Genomic DNA, 18663 nt, shown 5'->3' on the forward strand with positions numbered 1-18663 from the left:
GCGTGAAAATAATCAATTTATATAGAAAGCGAGAAACTTAATTTGGTATGTACAGTAAGTAACCAAAAGTAATATAAATGAATAAATTTAGAATATTGGGATATTTTTATAATTAAAATATAAATTTAAATGATTTTAAATATGGGTTGTTGAAGCCTCCTCATTTTAAAATATTAATAAAATTATTTGTATATGTAATATATAACTGTAAAAATTATATTATATTGATAATAATGTTATTAATAATTTGTAAAAAAATTTGAATCTAATTATTTTAAACTTTAAATTTTTTTTATGTGAATCTATAATTTCAAAATAACAATTGAATAATCTATTTTATCTAATTTAATAAATAAAAATGTGTGACAATCCTTTTCTTTTACCAATAAATTAATAGAACTCAAATATAAAAAATATGCTACTAAGAGATTAGAAACATAATTCAAAGATCTTTTGCTCTCCATAAAAAATTTCCATCTCAAAATACATTGGTTAAGATGTGGCAGCCACAAATTTCTGTACTCTTTTGAAAGTTTAAATGTTAACTTCTTTATTTTTATTTTGAACAACTTTTATTTAAAAATAATAATTTTTCTATTTTTCAAATTTTAAAGTTCAAGTCTAACCATTAATATTAATATTTTTTAAAATTCAAATTAATTATATCTTTTTTTTTAAATTATATGGCTATCAAGTAAGTTTTTTTTTTATTTCATAATATCACACTAACAAATTTAAAAAAAAAGTTAAACAATATTTAATAGTAGAATTTGAATTGTGAAATCTGAAAGGTAAAAAAACTAAATTCCTGAAAAAATACAAAGCTTAAATTTCAATTTTTTGAGAAGTATAGAGACTAATGGCATATTTTAATCAAATACAGTATCCCTACATCCCCAGATTTCGAACACCATCACAGCAACAATTTAGTTTTTAATATAAAAGGTTTGGCTGCTCAAGTCAAACATACTGTTTCCTGTCGTTAAAATGCAAATTAAAACATTCATTATGAAAGAGCAAATCAAGGATAAAAATCTTTCAAGCTGAAGCAACTGCAGCATCCTTGACCGATTCACGCCAGGCATACTGCCTCGCTCCATCTTTGTCGACGATCTTGATAACAAAGTTTGGAGGTGCCACAACAAGTCGTGACCTTATCTCCATTATGCATTTATCTACCAAGTCGATGGCTTCTTCCACAGTCATGCCGCTGTGGTAGTGCCTGTCCATCATAGAGAGAGAAAAATAGGATCCGTACCCGAATGCTCCCTTATCAACTTTGTGAAGTGTAGCGATGTAGTCAATGTAGTAAAGTGAGGGGCCTGTCTCTTTGTCGTAGCCAGCAAGAAGAATGTTCACGAAGTATGGGTTCTATAAAAAACCAAATGCCATTGTTAATAATAATGATAGTAAGACGAACACGCGGGTGAGCAGAGACCTTAATTCAGCATTCTCATGTCAGACAGGACAAGAAATAAATAATAATAATAAACTCACTGCTAGAAGGAAAATATGCATAGGCAACCTAATAAGGAACTTCAAAACTAGATTTGCAAGATCCAAGAACCGCAAAGACCAATAAGTGCATTGAGCATCAAGCATGGCAGCAACAAAGATCAACAGAGATTTGAAAAGAAACTACATGTGCCAAGAGTCATCATCGGAACTCCAAAAAAAAAACACAGAGTATTGTAATTGTACTTTCAAAATTCCTTGGCCTTATTCTAATCTGATCTTCCTATCCAAAACAACAGCAATTAATCCATAAAGCTTGACAAGAAGTTCTATCAGAAACTACACCTTAAATTGAAATAAAATGTCATATGGTAATGGTCTCGTGCCATAAAAGCATCAACTCCTTTTTGAATCCTATAACAAGCTTACATATTTCATTATAAATTTCAAGCTCAAAAAATTTTAGTTCGAGCAAGCACAGCTGATTGTCTAGTGGAAATCTGAAGGAATATTTTCCTAGATTGTCTAATACAAGATGTAACCCATCTTTTCTCGGCTGAAAAGAATACCTTTACAGGAATCTCATTCAAAAACATATGGAATGGGAAACCACTAACTAGAAGACCCACAAACCAGACACAAAATCTCAGTGAAGGTACCACTAGTATTGCCAAGGGATGGACCTAGGCATTCCATCTTAGCGTCAAAAGATAAAAGAGCCTCAGATCTCTTCAGGCCAGGTGCATTTGATCAGGCACATGCTTGATGTGCATAAGCATACTTTTAAAGTTCCCTTTAATTTAACTTTTTTTAAAAAACATTTTCACTGGATATACATTTATTAGTAAGAAAAGGGAATTAATCAAGGGCTAAGATCCACTCCATTACTTTTTCATCCATTAATATCCAATACAATGATTATCACCATTCAAATGGTAGGACCCATCTATTAAATGTGAAAATCAACTTGTGAATGATGATTAAACGTGCATTGGATATTAATAGATGAAAAAGTAATTGAGTGGAGCCAAACCCATAAATCAAAACCTCTACTTCCCAGTATTGGAGAACTCGACAACAAATATGGGACCGTAAGGGAATCAAGCATATTGGCCAATAAAAATAAAAGAAAGCTTTGCATGTTTTATAGATAAATTGCATCAATCTTTAGAGTTTATTATCATAATTACATGCCTCAAGCTTTATATATACACAAAGACATAAAATTGCGCCTTTACTCAGTCAAGTGCTTTTTTTGTGCTTTGTGTCTTGGGCAATATAAGGGTTCTAACACTAGAGTGCCCCATGTGCTCTTGACAACACTGGGTAGAGATAGAAGGCCAAATAAAACCTTGAAGCCAAGATGAATAAGACAGTCTCTTAGTGAGGTAGCATCCAAACTTTGCACCAAAAAACAAATCCACAGGTTAACACTAAATGTTTAAGTAAGCAAAGGAAATGATAGCCCAGCAACTTCAAAACTTCCTGTGGTTTAGCTAAGCACTCAATAACTCAGCTGGCCCCAAAAGTGGTTACCATCACCCAGGAATCCCAAAAAAAAAATTGGCTTTAACATAACATATGCTTATCTTAGGTACTAGTTCAATGTCCTATGCTGTAAATCAAGCAAAGAAGTGATTGCAATCGGTTCTGGTAAAAGAGGGACCAAAGCACATATCAAGCTACACCAATCGTCGCACATTTCAGGGCATGGTAAAGCTATATCAAACCACTTTGCTTCCAATTCTAACTCATCTAACCCTTCCAGCATTGCTCTATACAAATAGTTTCCAAACCGGAAGCTTCTTCAATTATCGAATATCACCATAATGAGAAATCAAGCAGAGGTAAAACACAGATTATAGCTAATATTTCAATCCCAACGCACAATACATCATTTGAAACTAGTGCAAACCCTAACAAATATTGTATTCCACATAGATTCATTACTCTTCGCCGGTAAAATTTCCACAAGCAAGTAAATTGCAATTAAAGAGCATAACCCTTAATTGAAACTATATAATTGAAACTATATATATGACTAGTATCGATACCTTCCTTAATGCAGTGGCAAGCTCACCGCGAGTGAAATTGGCAGCGGCGGCAGTTGTCAAAGGAATACCATTGCGAAACTGATACAAGGCCACGTTTTTCTGTATATACTCCGTGAATTGCACTCTAGGGAAAAGGAAAAAAGGTTATATAGGAGGAAAAGAAAACAGGGAAGTATATACGTAGATTTATAGGGAGAGAAAGAAAAAGGGGGAAACCTGTCACCGGATTCACCGCTGGCGGCGATGAGTTTGTGAGAATCGAGGACCATGATCTTGTCTTCGTTGGATTTGTGGACGAGGATGCTGTGAACCGCCGATGTGTCCGCCGCCACTACGGCAAAGCCATTGCCTACGAAGCCGAACACGCACTCCATTTTCACTTTTTTTTTGAGGTTTGATTTTGAGGCTTTTGATTTTTTTTTTTAAAGCTAATATAAGTTAGTAGAACTGCCTTGAAGAAAAAGTTGTTCTTAGAGTGGGAAAATGGGGAATTTTGGGGAAAGATCGAGGGCTATTTTGTCATAGAAAGAACACTTGCACCATGTTTGCCAATACACCCCTAATCGGTGGGCCCCACTTAATCCTCCCTTAATCTGTTGTTTGGTTGGTTGTATTCTCATTACGTCCCAAATCTGTTCCTTCCCTAATACACCCGGTCCCGTAATAGCTAATACCCCCCTCCAGCACCGATTTGAGAATCCTTACCCATTTCTTATTTTCGTTTCTTTTTTTGCCCTCATAGATTTCTGCTTCTTCTTCCATCGGTATTGCTCTGTCCTCATTTCTTCTGCTTTCATAACAAATCCTCAACATTGTCTTCATCGGAGGCCGATTTCAGGTATGAATCTTTGCTTCAACATTGTCTTCGGCTTTCTCTGTTTTAATTTTTCTCTCCTTTAGATTTTTCAACATTGTCTTCAACATTGTCCCCTTATTTGTCTCTCCTTTAGATTTTTCTCTCTCTTTTTACTTAATTCAGATATTTAATTTTCTATATTATGATTCCATTGTTGACGTAGCTTTAATTTTAGTATTTCTTGTAGTTTTTCTCTCTTAGAAATTGAAACAGAGAGTTTAGGATTTTGAGAGGTTTGGATTCTGGTGAAAGAGTTTCTTATTTCTTGTTGTTTCTTCCTTTTTCCTGGATCGTGCTTCTCGATCAACCAGAGGGAGAAGGTGAATCTTCAACCTAAATTAGGTTTATTTCATTTTGCGTTGTTCTTCTCTCTTTTATTTTCTAATGCTCTTCATTTTTCGGCGTTAATATTGTTTATAGTTGTGGCTGATGTTGAGAAATTTATTTTCTTTTTGGAATATTTCCTTCAATTTCTGCTTTAAGGTGGGGAAGAGAGGACAATTGCTTTCATGAGAAGACTGGGACGTGCAAATTCTAAAACTCCACTATTGGGACACAGTTGTGAAAAAGGAACTATTAAGCACTCAACCAAACACAAGATTACTATTACGCCTCTATTCCATTACATTCAACCAAACAGTTGATTTGCTATTACACATCTAATCCAATACACCTCTAATCCAATACACCTCCAATCCAATACACCTCTAATCCAATACAGCGAACCAAACGCACCCTTGGTTTATTGTAACACGCGGTGCTATTTGCAAGGTCGGATTAAGACTCGATTTTAAAAAGATCCCAAGCCTAGCTTGACTAAGCGAATTCAAAATTTTTATATTCTTTTTTTTTAAATAATAAAATAATAAAATATATTTATATTTATATATTTTATAATTAAATTTAAATGAAGATATTTAAAAATCATTCTATTAACAATAAATATATTACTATAGTTTTCAACAAGTAGCATCTTATATTTCATCAATAATACATAAACTTAGGAAACTTATATCCTGATGTTGTCAACTTCAAGTATCAGTCGTTTGTTCCAGCCTAGTTTTTAAACCTTCATAGACACAACCCCATAACTCCAAGCTCCAATGCTACGCTGCGTGAGAAGCCCATGATCCAAGTTCCATTTCTGTCTCGAAGCAAGCCTCCAATTACAGCCATCCATATTCAATTTGGTCCAGCAAATCTTTCTTCTCGCCACCCTCCAAAGTGTACTTGCCTAGATCCAGCATTAAAATCACCTGAACTGACAATAATGGAGTTCCTTTGTTCCCAGATTTTCCATACAATAATGTGCATTGTTAAACAATAGCCCATGCAGTCTTTAAATAAAACCAACTTTTAACCAATTTAATCTGAATTTTATCACTCTAAATGTAATCTATCTGATTATTTATTTATGTACTTCACTCACTCATATTTTATTTTAATAAAAGGGAAAACACAAGATTATGTTAAAGGAAAAAGTAAAGATTTCCCTCTTATTTTATTCCTTAAAACCAAAGGACTCCAAAACACACAACAAAACAAGGCTCTTCCTCTTTACATAGGCCACCCTTATTTTATTCCACCATTACATGCCTTACAAAACTACTACTTAGAACAAGCGTGCAAAGTCCAGGAACGGCGATAAGGGGTTATTACTTCCCCTCCTCTCATCAAATCCACGCCGACTCTGTCCAGACACGAAGTAAGATTCTTGCGGGTTGTTGTTGAATACCTCATCCACCAACCTTGACTCCACCCCAAACGCCAGCTCCTTGGCCTGGCGATCCCATTGTCTCACATTGTTGGTTTTCCCAGCCACGAAGATCCTCTTGTTGTCTTGGCCGTTGTAGAGTCCGAACCCGAGCAATCCTAGGTCCTCGTTTTGGGAGGCAACGAATGTGACTGGATGGCCTGCTGGGACTACAAATAGGTCACCGGTTGATAACTGGGCTCTCACTCTCTTGTATTGTCCACTTCTCCTTTCAACTTCTTGTTCTTCTTGTTCTTCTTCCTCTCGGGAGGACCAGTGTGAGCTCTGCCTAGAAAGGTGAGGGCAGACCATTTCGACGTGGCCGTTTCCTTCGGTGACGAGGACCACGAATGTAGCCTTTGAATTGTAGTGCGGTACGAAGATCGATCCCTGTAAAAAAAAGGGATGATTTTGATTAGTGTGAAGAGATGTATTGTAATGGAATTAAGGAGGGAAAGAAAGGGTTGTTTGGCTCTTAAGTACTTTGTTTATTTCGAAGGCAACAACGGAGGAATCCACTTCTCGGAGTTGCTGCTGGAAATTACGAGGGCAAGCCTCGTAAAAGCGGCCGTTTTGGTTGGAGTAGCGAGGGGTTTGGCTCAATAAGTTGAAGGCGTATCCCTCGCTACCTTTCCCCCTTGGTGAAGTAGCTCCTTGGCTCAATGCCCTTATTTGTTCTTGGCTGGCTTTACGGAACATTCCCTGTCCCTGCTGCCTTCGATGGCTTTGCCTCCCACCAAACAGCTCGTCTAGCTGCTCACTTCGTGTCTAATACGACAAAACATGAATGAATCAATGAATAATTGAATTTTATTTAAAAAAACAAAAAATAATAATTAGTTCAAAGAATAATACATTGAAGACAGCCTCAAGAATTTCACGGCTGAAGATTCGTAAGTATGACTGAGGATTTTCCTGTCCAGCAGGGAAGAATTTCTGCAGCAAAATACAGATAAAAGGGGTTAATAACTTTATATATTACTAATAAGTTTCTGAATGTTTTAAAGGTAAAATACCTGGAATTGTCCAGGGTTATTGACAGGTCGGTGGAGCACTGCTATGGTTAGCTTTTCCCTGTTGTCTTGGTTGGCCAAGTACACAGTGCTTCCTGCTGGAATTCTTACTACAACTCCAGGAACTACATTGTATGACTCTTTGTTTTCATGTGTCACGAACGTAACTGTTCCTCTTCCTGAGAAAGTAAATAATTTACCATGTTTGAGTTAATGGTGATATATTATATATGTTAATAAAAGGGAAGAGCAAAAATAGAGTATTCACCGTTAGTGACAACGTAAATTTTCTCCGCGTCACAATGGTGTGGGAGAACGAAAGTGTTGGGGTTTGCTTCTAAAATGGCAATGCGGAACTCGTTGATGCCCCTAAGTAAATGATGTTTGTCAGCAAACCTCTGGAGGACTCTGAAATTGCCATGTTCTTCCCTGAATCGTTCTTGGAACGATCTGCGATGGAAGTAGTAAGGGTTGTTCCTTTGTTGTTGCTCTCCTTCGTCACTTTCCTCTTCTTCTTCTTCTCTCCACTTGTTTTCTCTCTCTCCCTTCCATGGATCCTCTTGGTACTGTTCCCTGCATTCCTTCACACATTGTTGCTTCCGTTCGGGCCTTTGCTCTTGCCATTGGCAACGCTGTTGACACTCCTTGAATTGCTTGTCAGGCTGCTGCTGCTGCTGTTTCTCGTATTGTTCCCTGCAGCTTTGTTCGCAATGTGGACGCAGCCTTCTTTCTTCCTGTTGGCAGTGTTGTCGGCAATCCTGGTATCTCCTCTGAGGATCTTCTCCGTCACGCTGCTGCTCCTCCTTCAACTGCGTTTCACACCTGTCTTCACACTTGTCTTGCTCCGTTTGTCCACGTGTCTCCAATTGGCATCGCTTCCGGCAGTCCTCGTACCTCTGTTGAGGATCATCCTCGCTTCTTCTGCCGGGGAAGTCTTTGGCAGAGCAAAGCAAGCCAAAGGAAAGGAAAAGAGAAAAGAGCAAAACTACGAAAACTGACTTGTTCCTCACCATGATTACTATAAGCTCTGTATTTTTTAGTGCACGATGGTAATGGCAAAGACCGGTAATGTATTTATAGAAGGTGGAACTGTGGAAGGTGATGTTTTTGCATGCAAATCTCCATCAACGTGTTGAAGACATTGACATGCAAGGTGACGAGTGTGCAAATTAAAGAAGACAAAATATTTTGAGTCTTTTTTTATCGAGATGCCACATCCCTTCACGTGGTACGGTCAGGGTTCGGACAAGCTTTGTTGCAGAGGGGAATCATGGTTGTATCTGTAACTAGAAGTGGCGAAGTGATAATGCTTTGACAGTAGAGTGGTGGACCGAGTTGTCGTTTGTGTCAACTCAGGTGAGTTTAAAGAGTGTAAAAAGTGGGATGTGGCTGTTTTATGAGGTGAATTAGAGACGAGTTGATGTCCCGATTCACTGAGTTTTAAGGTTGAGTTGGTTTTTATCTGCACTTGGGCAGAATGGAGGACAGCTCAAGTGTACACATGTTGCTGTGCATGGTGATGACTGATGAGTTGCTTGAGATATGAACGAATTAAGACATGTACATAGATACTATTTGAATTTGATATAATCTAATTGTATAAATTCATGCTACTGAAATTTAAAAACTAAGATAACATGTCACATGTTGAAAAATAAAAATGAATTTTAAATGAAGGCATGCTTATACTTGGTTTTTTTTAGTTGGGTGAGAGAAGTTATGAGTAGAAATAAAGATTATATTAAAATAAATTTTAAAATTATTATTGAAATTTTAAATTTATTCATTAAATATGTTAGAAAATATAATTTGTAAAAAAGATTAAATATTGATGGCTAAAAAAGACTCAAAAATATAATTAAAGTTATTTTAACAAAACATACAAATGCTAATAGCCAAATTTATGAAAAAGTCATAATGGTTTCTTTTAATATTACGAGTTCAATGTCACTTTAACCATCTCATGGAGCTAATCAACCGCGCAATACATGATCATAATGCCTACAACGGGGCCTTGCAGACGAATGGCACCTTACAGACTACCTCGCGAACAGAATCAACGGTTCACACAACAAATATCTCGATTCACAACACATCTCCTCAAGACAGAAATTATCCCACATACCACCTAACATTCTCCTTCAAATACAATCACCAAGATTCACCGTACGGCGCAGCAGCATCACTAACCACTGACAGCCCTTATCCACTAACTTTTGCTACGTCCTTACAACACTTCAACCAAACTCACTGCAAATTACTATTTATCAGACAATTACTATGTCATCTCCAACGGCTCCGGTTTTCAACATGTTTGTATACCCCCCAAACAGGAAGCGGCGCAGGTACCTCCTTGGCCAAGTTTATGTCCATTGGAAGTTACAACCAATACTCGCAGATATCAAACACCTGCAAAACGGGATCTGATTATACGTACAAGAGGAACGATACCCACTCCATGCAACAGTCAACAGGTTGGCATACGTAGCCTGGAACTTGTTTCTTTGACTTGAAGTTTACCAAAAAAATTATACCACTTTAACTATATATTAAAAGAATTTGATTCACGATTTGTTTAAATTTTTTATAAATGAGAATGAGAATAAAATTGTTTGAGATTGAATTTAACCTTTAATATTTACAATATAATGTTTTTGTTACTTGGTCTAGAGGTTGCTGACAAAATGACTTATTTAATTAAATATCATTTTGCTTAGCAATGCAAGTTCATTTTCATTACAAAAAGGAAATATTTTCTCTTGATATTATACCACATCTTGAACATGAAAGTTAGTGAAAATTAAACTTGTTTAATTAAATCAATTATATATATAAGAAAAGAAAGAAAGGCAAAAGTGATGAATAAAAAAACTTCAATGGAGCATTGGGGATAATAAAAGAAATATATATCTTAAAGCAAGGTTAATTTTGTAATAATAAACACTAGTTAACCCATTGGAGCATTTACCTTCGTTGCATTTGATAAAACTCACCTCACTGGTGAAATTCGAGGGGAGCTAAAACCTCCGGTTGGAATTTTTTTTGTTCAGAAAGTTGTGCAACAGACAAGCAGATTGGAGGGATTATTGTTGTACCCAAAATATGTGGGTTTAGACCTAGAGTCATAACCACCGGCTGAAGTCCAAATAGCAATAAAAGGCTCAAGCAATAAGCAGGCTAGCCAATTACTAAATGACCCATTAAAGGGTGACTTGCTCATTTAATGAAAACGAACCTGACCTTACCCCTGTAGAGCTTGAGAGTTGGTATAAGCATCCTCCTTATGTCTTCATGCAAGAAGCTTTTCATAAGCTCCATTCGACTTAAACTCAAGCTGTTGAACAAGATAGAACGGGGATCTAACAACCCTAAAATAGAATGTAGCTAATTCACCAATCAAATATAATGGTTAGATCTAAACATGAGATCGGGTAGCTCCACAAAAATATTACAAAATCCATAAATGCTCACTATCTAACATTATAAAAATTTATCCTTTCTCAAGATTGAAAATTTTGGTATTAGTATAATTTTTAGAGACATTAACAACATCAAATGACATAATACTAATTACTTAAGTACTTAACATTTTATTCCTTAACATAGAAAGACAAAAAAACGCACTCAAAAGTTCATACAAGTTATTGCACTACAAAACAAGGGTCTCCTCCTTTACATAGGTCACCATTTTTATTTCATTACATGCCTGCTTAAAACTAGAAAATTTCACATTAGTCCATAAACACGAGACTATGTGATTATTATTGCCTTTAACTCTTTATTCAGATGCACGCTGCCTCTGTCGAGACACGAAGTAAGACTCTTGTGGGTTGCTGTTGAATATCTCATCCACCAACCTCGATGACACCCCAAAGGCCAACTCCTTGGCTTGGCTATCCCATTGTCTCACATGGTTGATTTTCCCAGCCACGAAGATCCTCTGGTTATGGTCTGGGTTAATGTTCTGGTTGTAAAGACCGAACCCAGTCATCCTCAGGTTCTGGTTTTGGGATGCAACGAATGTAACTGGAAAGTTTGCTGGGACTACAAATATGTCTCCACGCGACAACCGGGACCTTATTTTCCTGTATTGTCCACTTCTCCTTTCCTCTTCTTGTTCTTGTTCTTCTTCTTCGTCTTCTTCTTCTTCTTCTTCATATGAGCTTTGCCTAGGAAGATGAGGAGAAACCATTTCAGCGTATCCATTTCCTTCGGTAACAAGGATCACGAATGTAGCCTTTGAATTGTAGTGCGGCACAAAGATTGATCCCTACAAAAAAAGGATTTGATTTTGGTTAGTATAATGATGGAAATTAGAGGGAAAACAAAGGGTGGTTTGGTTTTAAGTACTTGGTTTAATTGCAAGGCTGAAACGGTGACATTGATGTCCCTGAGTTGCCGGAATTCACGTGGGCAAGCCTCGAAGAAGCGGCCGTTTTGGTTGGAGTAGCGAGGGGTTTGGCTCAATAAGTTGAAGGCGAATCTCTCGCCACTTTTCTCCCTTGGTGAAGTAGCTTCTTGGCTCAATGCCCTTATTTGTTCCTGGCTGGCTTTACGGAACATTCCCTGTCCCTGCTGCCTTCGACGGCTTTGCCTCCCACCAAACAGCTCGTCTAGCTGCTCACTTCGTGTCTAATACAACACAACATGAATGAATCAATGAATAATCAAGTTTTATTAAAAAAAAGTTGATTAATTAGTTCAAAGAGCAATACATTGAAGGCAGGCTCAAGAATTTCACGACTAAAGGCTCGGAGATATGACTGAGGGCGTTGGCTTCCAGCTGGGAAGAATTCCTGCAGCAAAAATATAAGTAAATATCTATATAACCAAAACCAAACAAATTTGTAAATGTTTTAAAAATGTAGGAACCTCGAATTGTCCAGGGTTATTAACAGGGCGGTGAAGCACTGCTATGATTAGCTTTTCCTTGTTGTCTTGGTTAGCCAAGTACACAGTGCTTCCTGCTGGGACTTTGACTACAACTCCCGGTACTATATTGTAGGACTCTTTGTTTTCATGTGTCAAGAACGTAAGCGTTCCTCTTCCTGTGAAAGTAAACAGTTTACCATGTTTTAGTTAATGGTGTTATATTATATATGCTGATAAAGGGAAGAGGAAATAGAATAATGTTCACCGTTGGTGACAAGGTAAATTTTCTCAGCGTCACAATGGTGTGGGAGAACGAAAGTGTTGGGGTTTGCTTCTAAGATAGATAAGCGGAACTCATTGATGCCCCTAAGAATAGGATGCCTTGAAGCAAACCTTTGGAGGACCCTGAAATTGCCATGTTCTTCCCTGAATCGAGATTGGAATGATCTGCGATGGAAGTGGAAAGGGTTATGGCTTTGTTCTTGCTCTCCTTCTTCAGTTTCCTCCTCTTCTGCTTCTTCTTCTCTCTCTCCCCTCCATGGATTCTCCTGGTACTTTTCCCTGCATTCCCTCACACATTGTTGCTTCTTTTCCGGCCTTTGTTCTTGCTGGTGGCAATGTTGCTGACACTCCTGGAATTGCCTCTGGGATTGTTGTTGTTCTTGCTCGAATCGTTTCAAGCACCTTTGTTGGCATTGTGGTTGTTGCCTTTCTTCTTGCTGTCGGCATTCTTGCTGACACTCCTCGTATCTCCTCTGGGGATCTTCAGGGCGGTGGCGCTGCTGTTGACCTTTCTCCCCATACTGACTTTTACAACTTTCTTCACACTGCTGTTGCTCCTTTTGTCCACGTGTATCCCATTCGCATCGCCTCCGGCAGTCCTCGTACCTCTTCGAAGGATCATCGTCGCCTCTTCTGCCGGGAAAGTCTTTGGCAGAACAAAGCAAGCCAAAGGAAAGGAAAAGAGAAAAGAGCAAAACTACGCAAGCTGACTTATTCCTCACCATGATTACGATAGCTCTGTATTTTGTTACTGTGTGATGGTAATAGCAAAGAGTGGTAATGTATTTATAGAAGGTGGAGCTGTGGAAGCTGATACTTTTGCATGCAAATCTTCATCAACGTGTTGAAGACATTGACATGCAAGGTGACGAGTGTGCAAATTAAAGAAGACGAAATATTGTCTTTCTTTTTTTATAGTGGGGGGTAGATATCGAGATGCCACATCCCTTCACGTGGTACTAGCAAGGTTCGGACAAACTTTGTTGCAGGGGGGTTCATGGTTGTATCTGTAACTGGAAGGGGCGAAATGATGATGCTTTAACAGCAGAAAGATGATGGACCGTGTTGTGTTGTACGTGAACTGAGTTGAATTCAAAGAGTGTTGAAACTGGGAAGGGTTTTAAAGTGAGATAGAGATGTCCCGATTCACTGAGTTAAGGTTTGAGTTGATAGAGGACAACTCAAGTGTACACATGTTGCTGTGCATGGTGATGATGTATGACTTGCGGGAGATATGAACAAATTCAGATATGTATATTTTGGTATCCTGTTCGTTTGATGCTCATACAAATTAGTCCTTTCAAAGTTTGAGGTATTTTTATTCGTTTTCAATAATATTATCTAAGTATTACATATAATATCATTATATAAATTTATAATAACAATGGAAAATAAAATGTTTCACTAAAAACACTTAAAAGTAAGGATTTGGATTCAATATAGATGATAGGATATAAGTTATACAGTCCAATCTTAACATATATAAGGTGCCACATATTAAGAAATATGGTAATTTATTTTTTCATAAATTTTGAATTAATTATACTTATTCATTAATAATTTTATATAATCCTAACAATATTATACTATGTTAGTTTATTAAAAACAAACAAGTAGGCTAGGGGCTAGGGACATGACTCTTTAATTTTATGACTATTTTTTTTAAAAAATCTTAAAATTTAGGGTTAATAAAAACAAAGTAACCTATATTTATTTGGTATTTAAAATATTTTTTTAAACTTAATTAATACTTAAACTTGTAAATCAATTTGATATTTTCTTTGAATATTTGACTAATATCATTAAAATTCGTTGATATAATACTGACGACCTATAACATAGCAACATGTGTCAACATCACATTTTGACACGCGGTAAAAATAATAAAAATTATAGAAATTTTTATACATCTCATTTTAGACATACTTTTTTAGTATTTTTTTATATATTTTAGCTTTTTTATAACATATTAGATTTTTTATATTTTTATTATTATTTTGACATGTAAAATATATAAAATCTAAAAAATAAAAATATATATATATATATAAAAACAAACATCTAGTACATATTTCCTCTTCGATGCTTCTTGTAACGACCTAAAAAGTGCAGGCATTGGAAAGTGAATTATCGGGCCTCCATTTTAGTGAAACAAGTTTGTAAATAATTATTAAAAATATTTATAGAATTAATTATAAGACCAATTGGATTTTAGTTAAGTGAATTTAGTTAAATTAAAGTTAATTGAGTATTAGGACTAAATTGAATTAAGTGTGAAAGTTAATTATAGAATAGTGAAAGGAGAAAGGACTAAACTAATAATTAAACCATAAAAAGTGACAAATATGTGATAATTATAAATACATGTGTAATAAATATATGTATACATTTGTAATTAATATATGTATGTACTTATTAAGTAAAAGATATTTATGATTATATTATTATAATATAAAGTAAAGAAATAAAAGAAATAAAAGATAGAAAAAGAGAATAGAAACAGAATAGCAAAACGAAACAGAGAAGAAAAGAAGAAAAAGAAAGAAAGAAAAGAGAAAATTAAGGTTTTGAGGGTCCAAGCTCAATTGCTAATGTCGTGCAAGAGTTATTGTCCGAGAAAGGAAAGGAGAAGATGAATAAGGAGTGACTCGAGAAAATTACGGTTAGTATTACCATAATTCGAATTTAATTATTAATTGTTAAAATTTAAATTAATATACATGATAAGCAAATTGAGGTAAGTATCATGATTGAATTAAATGAAAAATACGTATTGGTATTGAATTTATTAATAGTAATTGTTGAATTTTGAATAATATGTTTAGTAAATAAAAATAAGGTGAATATCGATATTGAATTAAATGATATTTAATTGTATGTGAATTGAATGGAATTTACTAGTGATATGATTTGAATTAAAAGAATTAATGTGGTATTGAAATGCATATTGGATTGAAAGATTGATTTAAATTGTGAACATGAGAAATTGTGAATTGAATGAAATTAAAATGAAGTATGAATATATATATGAGCATTTGATGGTATACTGATTGGAAAGTGAAAAATGTATTGAATTAAATTGTGATTAAATTGGAATGATTTGAATTGAAAGTATGAGAAAGTGATTGAATTGAAATGTGATTCGGAAACCCTATTAACTAGTCGGGATGAGTCGGATATAGTTGGCATGCCATAGGATTGGAAGAGTTCAGGGATACTTCGACCTCGAGTCGATGAGACATTGGGTGTCATTATATTTCTTCGGATAGTTTCGATGAGGTACTGGGTACCAACTTTCTTCGGCCCTGCCGATGAGACACTGGGTGTCACTTTATTGCTTCGAACTATCCGATGAGGCACTGGGTGCCATTCTGGTGTGTTTGGTTGGATCCGTGTATCCGCCAAGGTCCAAGTCTTGTTAATAGGGGTAAATAATTGGAATGAGAAAAATTGAATAAGTTTGATTTATTGAGCTATGGAAAGAAATGAGAAAGTGAAATTGTGAATTGGAAATCGAGATATGAGATTTGAAGATATGAACCCAAAGTTCATGATTTGATTAAGAGTAAATTTTTGTTATATGATATTAGTGAGTACAAATTGCAATAGAATTGATACTGAATATAGTGATAAATTGAATGAATTGCATATGAACTTAAATGAACTATTGGAATGAGATGTGAAAAATCCAATAAAATTGAGATAGTGAAATAAGGTATGAATACAATTAAATACAAGATTGAAATATTACTTTTTGTTATTAATGATCAAGTTGATTTAAAGTATGAGATAATTAATGAATAATTGTAGACATAAATTAAATGTATATAATTTATCAATTAATATTATTAATTTGAATTATGGTAATACCACTGAGTATACCCATACTCAGCATACGGTTGTTTCCGTGCGCAGGTTAATAGAAAGTCAGTGTCTGGTCCAGCATCCAAAGCAATCCCGACCTCAGAGAAATTTTAGTGATGTACCTTTCTTGTGATAATAGGGCATGTACCTAAGTGATGTATAGGTTAAGTATAAAAGTATTGTGATTATGATTTTACAACGATGTTAAAATTTGTTACAAGTATGGAATGGAACTAATATGACATATTTGATACAAATATGCTATGCCTGCTATATATTTGTGAACTAGTTATAAGTTATCTGATATGTCCGGTAATACTCCGTAACCCTATTCTAGCGACGGTTTAGGGTTAGGGGTGAAATATAATATGGGCTACCAATAATGTCCTTAAATACATCAGCTATTCCAAAGGCACGGAGTTAAAAAATAAAAATAAAAATCAACCCGACCACGAAAATTTTAATGAACTGAGATTATTATATTTGCACCTGGCTTATAAAAGAGTAACACACCCAAATTCGTAGCCTTGAATGGTGAATTTTCGTCCTTGTAATAGAATGGCAAGTATGGATGATTTGGACCATGGTTCTAAGCAAAGAAGCGGCTGCACGTTGTTATCATTTTTAAAAATGATTTTTTTGAAAAAATTTTAATTTTTGAAAATGTTAAAATTAGAATTAAATTGATAAATTTTGTAAATGTTGAGGGTTAAATTTATTAATTTTTTAGAATTCAAACTAAATTGACTAATTTTGTAAACATTAAGAGCTAAATTTATTGAAATTTTTATATTTAGGATCAAACTGATAGAATGTGTAACTATCAGAGGATTAAATTTATTATTAGATTAATAAAAAAACCCACGTCAGCTTCCCGTACTCATCTTAGGGAAACTAAAGGTAGAGTGATTAAAATATTGATTTTGAAAAATTTAATGACTAAATTGAAAATCTAATGAAAGGTATAGTTGGGTGACATTTTTGTAGTTTACCCAAATAATAATATATTTTATACCAACATCAATGCAAATTAAAATCGGGTAATTTGGACTTGTGAAACAAATGGGCCGATCCAATGTGGACTCTCAAGGCTTTATTAAAAATCACTTCAACCCATTACATTTGAGGCCCAATGCACCCTAAATTCAATATATTTCACCAATAATGTCTTGGCATTTAAAAATATCATGGAGGCCTTGTACTAAGTGTTAAATTGTATTTTACCTCCTCTATTCAAAAAATAGATAAATTAGTCCCTGTACATTAGATCAAGGAGCAAATTGATCCTTTCCGTTAAAAATTTCATCCATTTCTACTATTAACAATTGACATGACTGACAAAATAACCAAATAGTAATACGTGTCATGCCACATATATTTTATGCCAACGAATAGGGAACGATTTTTAACAATAGAAATAGATGAAATTTTTAATAGAATGACCAATTTACTCTTTGATCTAATATACAAGAACTAGTTTGCTCATTTTTTTAGTAGAGGGGGTAAAATAAAATCCAACTCCTAGTATAAGAGCCTCCATGGTACTTTTAACCATGAAAAAACAAATTACATAATTTATGTTACTAAATGATTTTAATATAAAAGTTATCGTACCATTGTCGAGAGGTATTATGGGCTGAGTCAAATCTATGTATGGTATTAGCACAATTTATTTTCATTAAATTCGGCTCAGCTCAAAATATAAGTCACAAAATTTTCTCATTCCTACCCATATCGGTAAATAACTAACTGAAAAGCTTGTTTTAAGCTCATTATATTATATTTTTAATTTTTTACAAAAAAAACATTATTTTTAATTCAATATTTAACAATTTAGCATTTTTATTAAAATTTTAAACATAGATAATTTGCATGTTGTTTATTTTTTACATTATAATATTATATATTATTATATATTTATTTTTTTTCAAATTCAGGTTTAATATTACATCATTTTCTTAGTTATATGGCTATCAAGTAAATTTTTTTAATTCAAAATGTTACACCAACAAATTTAATAAAAAAAAACTTTAAACAAGGTTAACAATTGAATCTTAATTTTGAAATCTGTAAAATTAAGGGACTAAATTCCTAAAAATATAAGTATAAGAAATAAATTCTAAATTTACAAAAATACAAAAACTTAACATATTTTAACCATTTTATATTAATGTAATTGGTTGGTCCTCAGTCCTCACCTCTATGCTATACAAGTCTTTAAATAAGTTAGTCAATTAACTTCAGTTCAGTAATTACAAAAAAGAAAAAAAACAAATGAAAAATAATTATAGAATTTTATATATAAAAAAAGTGAACTGCCTTTTGTACATTATTAATAATAATAATAATAATAATAATAATAATAATAATAATAATAATTCTGTTAAAATATAATTTTCAAACTCTTTTTGCACTTAGTGCAACCTATTTTTATGTAATATAATTCATATTTGATTCCTTTTTACATGTATAATATATACTATATATATAGATATAGATGATTCTTTCTTTTAA

At 34.3% G+C, this 18663-nt stretch overlaps 2 protein-coding genes and 1 long non-coding RNA gene across 3 annotated transcripts; 1 reads left to right on the plus strand and 2 right to left on the minus strand.

Moving 5' to 3' along the window:
• Positions 1 to 853: 853 nt before the first annotated feature.
• On the minus strand, positions 854 to 3916 carry LOC107929051 (proteasome subunit beta type-2-A). Its single transcript, NM_001426011.1, has 3 exons — positions 3726 to 3916; positions 3510 to 3633; positions 854 to 1371 (listed from the first exon to the last, which is right to left on the minus strand). Exons 1-3 carry the CDS (start codon positions 3881 to 3883, stop codon positions 1039 to 1041), a joined length of 615 nt encoding a protein of 204 aa, NP_001412940.1. The 5' UTR covers positions 3884 to 3916; the 3' UTR covers positions 854 to 1038.
• A 223-nt stretch (positions 3917 to 4139) lies between these two features.
• Positions 4140 to 4971, plus strand: LOC121221031 (uncharacterized). The gene is made up of 3 exons (XR_005918320.1): positions 4140 to 4347; positions 4541 to 4685; positions 4849 to 4971. It is a non-coding gene; the product is annotated as an uncharacterized lncRNA (long non-coding RNA).
• An 863-nt stretch (positions 4972 to 5834) lies between these two features.
• LOC107929052 (Vicilin GC72-A) lies at positions 5835 to 13053 on the minus strand. The gene is made up of 11 exons (XM_016860391.2): positions 12269 to 13053; positions 12004 to 12179; positions 11847 to 11927; positions 11482 to 11763; positions 10911 to 11401; positions 10367 to 10465; positions 7400 to 8256; positions 7135 to 7310; positions 6974 to 7054; positions 6602 to 6886; positions 5835 to 6508 (listed from the first exon to the last, which is right to left on the minus strand). Exons 1-11 carry the CDS (start codon positions 13008 to 13010, stop codon positions 5978 to 5980), a joined length of 3801 nt encoding a protein of 1266 aa, XP_016715880.2. The 5' UTR covers positions 13011 to 13053; the 3' UTR covers positions 5835 to 5977.
• Between the last annotated feature and the right edge of the window lie 5610 nt (positions 13054 to 18663).

This window comes from Gossypium hirsutum, chromosome D09, assembly GCF_007990345.1.
Source record: "Gossypium hirsutum isolate 1008001.06 chromosome D09, Gossypium_hirsutum_v2.1, whole genome shotgun sequence".
Taxonomy (NCBI): domain Eukaryota; kingdom Viridiplantae; phylum Streptophyta; class Magnoliopsida; order Malvales; family Malvaceae; genus Gossypium; species Gossypium hirsutum.

Bases quoted from the DNA above. Each gene is read 5' to 3' on its own strand.
- LOC107929051 (NM_001426011.1), bottom strand. From the start codon at position 3,883: ATGGAGTGCGTGTTCGGCTTCGTAGGCAATGGCTTTGCCGTAGTGGCG. The intron at 3,634-3,725 runs GTTTCCCCCTTT...CCTTTTCCCTAG, and splicing joins AGCGGTGAATCCGGTGACAG to AGTGCAATTCACGGAGTATA. The intron at 1,372-3,509 runs GTATCGATACTA...GGTTTTTTATAG, and splicing joins TTGCCACTGCATTAAGGAAG to AACCCATACTTCGTGAACAT.
- LOC107929052 (XM_016860391.2), bottom strand. From the start codon at position 13,010: ATGGTGAGGAATAAGTCAGCTTGCGTAGTTTTGCTCTTTTCTCTTTTC. The intron at 11,928-12,003 runs GTTCCTACATTT...TTTTTGCTGCAG, and splicing joins ATAACCCTGGACAATTCGAG to GAATTCTTCCCAGCTGGAAG. The intron at 6,887-6,973 runs GTATTATTCTTT...TTGTCGTATTAG, and splicing joins TTCTTGAGGCTGTCTTCAAT to ACACGAAGTGAGCAGCTAGA.